The sequence below is a fragment of the Nematolebias whitei genome, chromosome 15 (genome assembly GCF_014905685.2).
Source record: "Nematolebias whitei isolate Nwh7 chromosome 15, NemWhi1, whole genome shotgun sequence".
NCBI lineage: Eukaryota > Metazoa > Chordata > Actinopteri > Cyprinodontiformes > Rivulidae > Nematolebias > Nematolebias whitei.
The window spans coordinates 19,885,442-19,893,580 of NC_056512.1; the positions used below are offsets into that span (position 1 = coordinate 19,885,442).

The 8,139-nt window shown below is 40.4% G+C and overlaps 2 protein-coding genes across 2 annotated transcripts in view; both read right to left on the reverse strand.

The window, feature by feature from the left end:
- Positions 1-294: 294 nt before the first annotated feature.
- LOC119421074 (ankyrin repeat domain-containing protein 54) lies at positions 295-3,541 on the reverse strand. Its single transcript, XM_037688476.1, has 4 exons — positions 3,059-3,541; positions 2,614-2,661; positions 2,399-2,511; positions 295-366 (listed from the first exon to the last, which is right to left on the reverse strand). The coding sequence occupies exons 1-4, from the start codon at positions 3,411-3,413 to the stop codon at positions 295-297; spliced, it is 588 nt and encodes a 195-aa protein (XP_037544404.1). The 5' UTR covers positions 3,414-3,541.
- Positions 3,542-6,133: 2,592 nt separating this feature from the next.
- foxred2 (FAD-dependent oxidoreductase domain containing 2) overlaps positions 6,134-8,139 on the reverse strand; it is a gene marked incomplete at its 5' end in the record, with an annotated part of 8,828 nt that continues 6,822 nt past the window's right edge. Inside the window, one exon of the mRNA XM_037688477.1 lies at positions 6,134-6,473. Coding sequence (XP_037544405.1) covers positions 6,238-6,473 — 236 coding nt within the window. The remainder of the gene's footprint in view (positions 6,474-8,139) is intronic.

The window sequence follows — 8,139 nt, forward strand, 5'->3', positions numbered from 1 at the left end:
TAGGTGTGAACTGCCAATCTACATATATGTGTGTGTGTGTGTCTTATCTCACTCAGCCTTATAACCTGAATCTCTCACTCTCTGCTCTTTGAATTGAGAAAGCTCCTCGGATGAGGAGCGAAACGTCTTCTGTTACAAATAAAGTCCAGTTGTTTTTGTATTGAACGCTTTTTGAATTCATCATGTCCTGGATGACTGAGAATCTTCACCAGCATGTGACTATCAGTAGAAGACAGTGGAGAGGTCATCTTTTATTATGTTGGAGGCTTCTGAATGTTATGGTAGACACAGGGATTATTCCCCGTAAGAATCCTTGAGAAATGTTGACCTCCAGGGGCCCCCTGTGTGCAGCTGCTGGGTTCGGTTCTGAAAACACCAGGACAAGGTGAAGGGGAGGGGCAGGCCCTCTACAAAACTAACTTTTTCAGTTTGGGAAGTCAGAATGGGTCAGAATCTCAGACACTGATCAGTTTGTACTTGTAAATGAATTGATCTTCTGTGAGTTGGATATTCTCCAAAGCTTTGTAATAAATCTGATGAAATCTACACCTGCTAGTTTGGGAATCACTTTATTCCCATAACAGACGGCAGAAGAAGAAGGCCCAGAAAATATGAGACCTTCGCATGGCGGACAGAGGGGACACGTGAAAAAATAGAGAAAAAGACGACTCCTCAGTGCAGAATAAAGTTCCAGCAGCTGGCTGTGTTTTTATGCCACTCTGAGGTGTTCTGAATAACATCCACTCATTCAAGGTCCAGTCAGAACGTTCAAACTGATTTGGTGCCTCATTCCAGCAGTTTAAAGATTCAGACGGCATTCCAAGTACATTGGAGCTGAACTTCTTTCATACTCAAACACATTCCAGAAGCATTCGAGGGACATTCAGCATTTAGTGTGGCTGGGATTTAATGTTTTAACCAGTGCTTGATTTTTATTCTATTTATGTGTTGATTTGTCTTTTAATGATGATGTTTTAAAATATTTTGTAATGAAACTTTTTCATAATTGTTCTTGATCGTATTTATGTCTCCATCTAAACCAGAACTCCCAGGACAAAGATATGGTTTATCTTGCTGGGACCTTCCTGGTAAAACAAAGGTTCAATTCAATAAAATACAACAGGTGGACTAAGGCGGGCGTAGACCTGTTACGATAAACAATAAATCAATTAATCGCATGATAAATGAAAATTATCTACCTCATTTTCATTTATCGGCTTTATCGTTTCTTCGTGTCTCTCTTTCTATTGAAGACACTGGATGAGAAAAGGCTCAACTCCGGTGCTCTTCACTGACCCCTCCCTTTCTCTTTAAAATCCATTTTAACGATCCAAAATCACGTTTTTGGATCGTTTAAAGCAGCTAAGCTGAGAAGCTAAACTACGAGCTAAGCTAACAGGCTGCCCTCAGGAAAAAACCTCCGTCTTATCCAAAAATTCACAGTTGAAACCCGTGCCTTCGTGTAAAAAGTTGTTTTTCTCTGCAAAAAGAAGCTGAGAACTTGTTTACTGATTTTTTTTTTTAATGAAAGCTTTGTGTGAAAAATGTTATGCTAAAGAGCTCAAACCACACAGAGCGTCCGCCATTTTGAGAACTGAAAAAAGGAAGAAGAGACAGCCCATGTCACGTCAAGGGGCCTCCCTCCTATTTTTCTTAAAGAGACACGCTGCTTTCTCCCTCACTATCCATCCTCCGGTTCAAAGTCTTGTACTGCCATCCAGTGGTAAAAAAAAGGTACTACACAAAAAATAGCCAACATTTCTTCTTAAATTCGACAATAATTACTAATTATTGTCAAATTTCAAACAATATTGTCGTTTATCACAATAATTTCTGAGACAATTAATCGCCCAGCAAACTTCGTTATTGTGACAGGCCTCGGCCGGCGTCACGGTGGCTCAGTTGGTGGAACTGTTGCCTCTCAGCGAGAAAATAGACTAATCAAATCCCGGCTTTAGGCCTTTCTGGGTGGAGTTTGCATGTTTTCTCTGTGCATGTGTGGGTTTTCTTCGGGTACTCCAGTTTCCTCCCACAGACCAAAAACAAACATGTTAGGCTGATTGGTAACTCTAAATTGTCCCTAGGTGTGAGTGAGAGAGTGAATGGTTGTTTGTCTTGTTTGTCTCTATGTGTCCCTGTGACGGACTGAAGACCTGTCCAGGGTGTCCCCCGCCTCTCGCACAGTAACTGCTGGATATGGACACCAGTGACCCCCGTGACCCAAAAATTAAGAAGCGATTAAAGATAAAAGAATGTATGGAACGTGCGCAGAAGTGCAGATGAAAATCAGTAAGTACAGCTAAACATAGCACATTTATTAAAAAAAATGAATACACTTAATCAGAGGTGAAATTGGCCCACTCTGAAGGACACATGTCTGAAAGAAGCTGTTTCTAACCATCACCAACCTACCAATGCCATCGTTTCCATTGCAGGAGGAGAAATGAAGAGCTGTCCTTCCTTTGTCATCTGCTGCGCAGGGGTCTATGTCGTCTTGCAGAAGCTTTCGCACTAAAATAATAAAATAAACAAAAAAAAAAATCATCCCTGATTATACATTCCTTCCGCTGCTTTGCAGATCCTTTGCATACTGCATCACACCATTTTTTATACCTGTGTCGATGTCATTGCTGTTGGCTGCTTCCCTCAGTCTTTTAGCAGCTGTGGAGATAAGATAGTCAAACAGGTGTGAAATAAAAGACAAACTTATTGAAGGCAAAGGAGCACTTTTACCATGACAGTGAACGAGCTAATAATGTAAATGCAGTTATTATTATATATCTATAAACAGGAACTAATGTGATTTTAATATTATTTTATTTGCCTCTTTTGACATAAACGCCAGCCAGTACTGTCTCTGTTTCTTTGTTTTATAAATATTCTTATGTTAAAACTAAAGATGCTGCTGTTTTTACAAATAACACATTGACATAATTTATTACATTTAGGATATTTACCAATTCTACAATGTTAGCAATAAACTATAACCTTATATTTTGTGTGTTTACATTTTCTAACAGTTGAAACTTCTTTATATTTTAAGTAATCTGCTTCTTACCATAAATATCTTTCCCAATAGGACCCAGGTTCCGGACGGTTCGGTGCTGTCTCCTGGCCCGACTCCCCGTTATCTTCCCCGGCTTGCTGGTCACACCGCCCGGGCCGAGCTCACTTCGTCCCGGCTCCCACAACAAGTGCAGGTACCGGAGTTCCTTCTCGTCCCTCGGCCTGACTCGACCCAGAACCATCTTGCCTTCCCCGGTGCCGCTCATCCCGAAGCCGACAGCGGCGGCAGCGGGACCATCGTCCATCATCCTCCCCGCTTCACCGTCCGCCGCTTCCCGGCTCTCAAGTCTGGGCTCGTACTCCCCCTCGGAGCTGGATCGGTCATTATCCGAGACAACGACTTCCATATTTTATTGTGAGATACGAGGAGTTTTACATAACCGTCCTCCAAACAAAGCTCGTCAAAGCCAACATGGAAACACTGAATCAGGAGTCAACTTTCACTGCAGCGTGTATATCCTCGGCCATTGCAGCACGAAGCTTCGACGAAACGACTTGTAAAAAAATATTCCAGTTGCGGATAATTTTAAAATATTTTTACAGTAGATATATTCGCCTTTACAACAGCAAAATGTCTCCTTTTTTTATTAATTTACATTTTACCGTGAGGAAGTAGTAAAGGGCGCAGCCATTGTACAAACAAGAAGTACGCATCGTTAAGGACCAATCAGATTTCACGTTGTTTGTTTGCTACTGGCCAATAGGATCAACGTAATGAAGCAGCCAATCAAAGCGCCTCTGTGGTGGACCAATCAGAGTCCAGATATATCTGAGCATGCGTACTACAAACTGTGTGCTGCTTGGTTGTTTCAAAAAACGTTCAAGACAAAAACAACTGGAGTTTATTTGTAACAGAAGACGTTTCGCTCCTCATCCGAGGAGCTTTCTCAATTCAATGAGCAGTGAGTGAGGGGTTCAGGTTATAATGTAATATATTAATATATGCTTGGTCGTTTGTTCAAGCCTGTCAGCGCCCCATGAACCGCTGGACAAAGTCTAATAAAACTTGCAGAAAGTAATGAACAAATAACAGCGAGTCGGCTCGGAGGCACCACCTACAGTTTAATGTACTGTACATCTACAACTGACCAGTTTTTCCAGTTCAGTTTTTCGTCAAAACATGCTGAAATGGAAGAATAAGCCAGAAGAAAGCAGAAAGAACACGGTGTTTTCTGAATTAGGCTTCAATAAGCAGAAATGAGCACAAACATTAGAAAATTGGTTTAAAAAAAAGGCTGAAATTAGTGATGAATAGACAGGCTGGGTGTGTTAATCACTGGACATTTTATACACAGTGTGTGTTCACTTTTTGCAGTTTTATTATTATTATTTTTTTTACCTTATACACATCGTATCTATTTGTGTGCGTTATAAACTGTTCACTTATACTTCATCAGCAGGAAGGAGGAGCCGAATCGTTTTTCTGTAGACAGAGAACAAAGAAAAGTAACTTTCGAGACTGGTTCCAAAAGTCACTTAAAACTAGTTTTCCTTGAAAGATAAGAAATATGACAGCGTGGTTGCCAAGGTAACCTTAGATTGACGAGGTGGTCAGCCAATAGGAGAAGATCCCCCTCTGGTAGGGAGGCGGGTTCTTGAAGAGATTACATTATCCTAAAACAGGAAGTAGCGTCAGACAATCTTGAGCTGAGCCACTACTCAGGTGAAGTACACCTCCATTGTCTCCTGAAATGCATTTCAGTACTTTGTTTTTGTAATACTTTAACTGTGGTGTGTATTAAAACTCTCTTAAACTAAGGTGAAGTCTCCTGGTGAAAAAAGCTGAAGCAGAACAAAATGTAAAAGGAACAGAAAAAAGGTTGTAAATAGACCTAAAGATGTGAAGGATGTAAAATAAACTCAATTCATTTTCTATGAGAAAAAAAAAAGTGTCAGAAAAGGCTAAATATTTCAAACAGCTAAAGTTGCACCAATACCAAAAAGTCACAGCAGCCATGTCCTGAAAAAGCTGAATGTTTTGATTTATGATTTGTTGAAATAGCTGAAAAATGCAGGACGAGAACCACGCTGAAAATCGTACGGAAGAAAAATGGATCATAATAAAGTGAATGCTTCATAAGCGTTCACACAACTAGTCAAGTCTTAAAGACACTGACCTCAAATGTGGAGTGGTAGTAGCTGAGACTGATCCCCAACATACAATCTGAGTGCCAACCGCTTGTGCGAAATCTTTGTTTAAAAATTTGCCATTACCTATTTGAAGTAATTTCTGTCCATCTGTTAACAAAATATCGTATGAACCACTTGACAGATTTTAATGAAACTTCTAGGAAATATTCATTAAATGTACCTCTACAACTGAATACATTTTGGATCAACGTAATTAAAGATAACCACCACAGCTGACTGATCTTAGACAACACAAAATTGGCTATAACTGAATATATTTTACAGATACTGGGCTAAAATTTGATGCGGTGGTAACTGAGCTTGTTAGCAGCATATTTCTGAGCATTACTTCTGGTAATATCACTTGATATTATGCATAATGTTGTTTTCATTGCTTGACTAAAACCAGTACAACTCCCATAATTTCTCTACAAAAATCTTATTCTAAAGGTTTGGAATGAAAGGCAGAGTATGTTTCTTGAAGAAATATTTTTCTTTAATATCATATTTATATATGTTTATTTTTTAAATCAAGTAAAAATGAATACATATTTTGTAAACCCAACTCCATTTTAATATCTCTTCATAACAGTGTCGTATATAAATATGAGAATAATATAGAAGCTTTCAGGAAAAAAAAGTGTTTTTTGAGTAATAAGTAGTATTTTCCAACCTGCAAGTTTTAACAAAAACAAGTCTTATAACGGGTCTGATGGACAAGAAAATCATTAATAGAAAAGTAAAGAGAAAATGTTCTATAGACTTTTTTTCTGGGAAGTGACAGTTTTTTCACAGAAAACCACAAATAATTAATAAAGAAAAACAAGCCTTTAGTTGAGCTAACCAAGCAGTAAACTTGCACAAAAGCTGAAGAGTGTGAGAATAAGTTGCTGTGTTTTATAGAAACACTGGCTGAGAGTCACCGATACGAGGGACAATATACCTTTCAAATATTTGGTCTTGTGGAGGGAATATTTTTTGTGAAGGAGGTAGCACGAGAGAAAAATAAACGGCATGACACCACACGAACAAATCAGATAATCAGAAGTCAAGTTTCAGTCCCGAAGACACAGCTGCTCCAGCTGGAGCCAGGTAGTGTGGGAATGCTGCGTTAGCTGCCGGTGCGCCGGCTGCGTCCTGCTCAGCTGGCGACAGTCCAGCGCGGTGAGCTCGCTCCGGAAGCTGACTGCTGCGTGGGACGCCTCGCTGGTTCAGGTATCCCTGCTGACAAAAGAGCGGCGGCTTACGGTGTGTGAGGGCTGAGTGGAAACAGGATTCTGAAAAAGATCGAAAAGGAAACAAAAACATGACTCGGACACATCTCGGTGATTAAACAGAAATTAAACAAGTTCAACATTTGTACAACTCAAGCAATGTTAGCCCAATATCTGTAAACACTGACTATTATATCCATGTTGGAGTTGACTACTAGGTGGCACGGTGGCTCAGTTTGTAAAGCTGTTGCCTCTCAGCGAGTAGGTCACTTGCTCAAATCCCAGCCGAGAGCCTTTCTGTGTGGAGTTTGCATGTTCTCTCCGTGCATGTGTGAGTTTTCTCCAGGTACTCCAGTTTCCGCCCACAGACCAAAAACATGCATGTTAGGTTGATTGGTAACTCTAAATTGTCTCTAGGTGTGAGTGAGAGAGTGAATGGTTGTTTGTCTCTATGTGTCCCTGTGATGGACTGGAGACCTGTCCAGGGTGTCCCCCGCCTCTCGCACAGTGATATGGGCACCAGTGATCCGAAAAGGAAGAAGCAGGTTAAAGATAATGGATGAATGGTGTTGGCTAATGTTGATTATCTGTGGTGACCATCTGGAATAGTCATTTATTATTGTATTCATGTAAAGATCCATATTTTTCAGAATGCTTCTTGCTTGTTAATAGGTTTAAAATTTGTTTGGTCATATTTGGCTGTTTTGGTCATTTTTCCCCACCTCTCACTGAAAGTTAAAACATGTGTTTGTTTTCTGATACCTGTGCACAATCCTGCAGCCTGTAAAAAGGGCACCACAAATAGGTCTGTCACGATAAACAATAAATCAGTTAATCGCATGATAAATGAAAATTATCGACCTCATTTTCATTTATCGTCTTTATCATTTCTTCACGTCTCTCTTTCTACTGAAGACACTGGATGACAAAAGGCTCAACTCCGGTGCTCTTCTCTGACCCCTCCCTTTCTCTTTGCTCTTTTAAATCCATTTTAACGATCCAAAATCACGGTTTTGGATCGTTAAAAGCAGCTAAGCTGAGAAGCTAAGCTACGAGCTAAGCTAACAGGCCGACCTCAGGAAAAAACCTCAGTCTTGTCAAAGCTGCAAAATTCACAGTTGAAACCCGTGCCTTCGTGTAAAAAGTTGTTTTTCTCTGCAAAAAGAAGCTGAGAACTTGTTTACTGATTTTTTATTAAAAGCTTTGTGTAAATGGTAAATGGACTGTACTTATATAGCGTCTTTCTATCTTATTTCAAGATACTCAAAGCACTTTACAACACAATCTGTGCCTCATTTACCCATTCATACAGGACTCTACTAGATCTCTACAAAGCTAATTGAACAAATCATTCTAAAGAGACTAACCAGTGCTTTATCACATTCATACATTGATGGGACACACATCAGAGGCAATGTTTGGCATGTGACTGCTGGTGGATTTAAACCCCCAACTCTCGCATTGGAGGACGACTGCTCTAACCACTCAGCCACAGCCGCCCGTGTGACAAATATTATGCTAAAGAGCTCAAATCACAGAGCATTCGCCATTTTGAGAACCGAAAAACAGGAAGGAGAGACAGCCCATCCATCCATTATCTTTACCCGCTTATTCCATTTTGGGTCACGGGGGTCGCCGGTGCCCATGTCCAGCAATCACTGTGCGAGGGGCGGGGTACAAGTCGGGTCGCAAGTCCATCGCAGGGCCACATTGAGACAAACGAGACAAA

Coding starts and splice junctions, on each gene's coding strand:
- LOC119421074 (XM_037688476.1), bottom strand. CDS start 3,413: ATGGAAGTCGTTGTCTCGGATAATGACCGATCCAGCTCCGAGGGGGAG. Junction 2,662..3,058: donor TATTGGGAAAGATATTTATG/GTAAGAAGCAGA, acceptor TTATCTCCACAG/CTGCTAAAAGACTGAGGGAA. Junction 2,512..2,613: donor CAGCAATGACATCGACACAG/GTATAAAAAATG, acceptor TTATTATTTTAG/TGCGAAAGCTTCTGCAAGAC.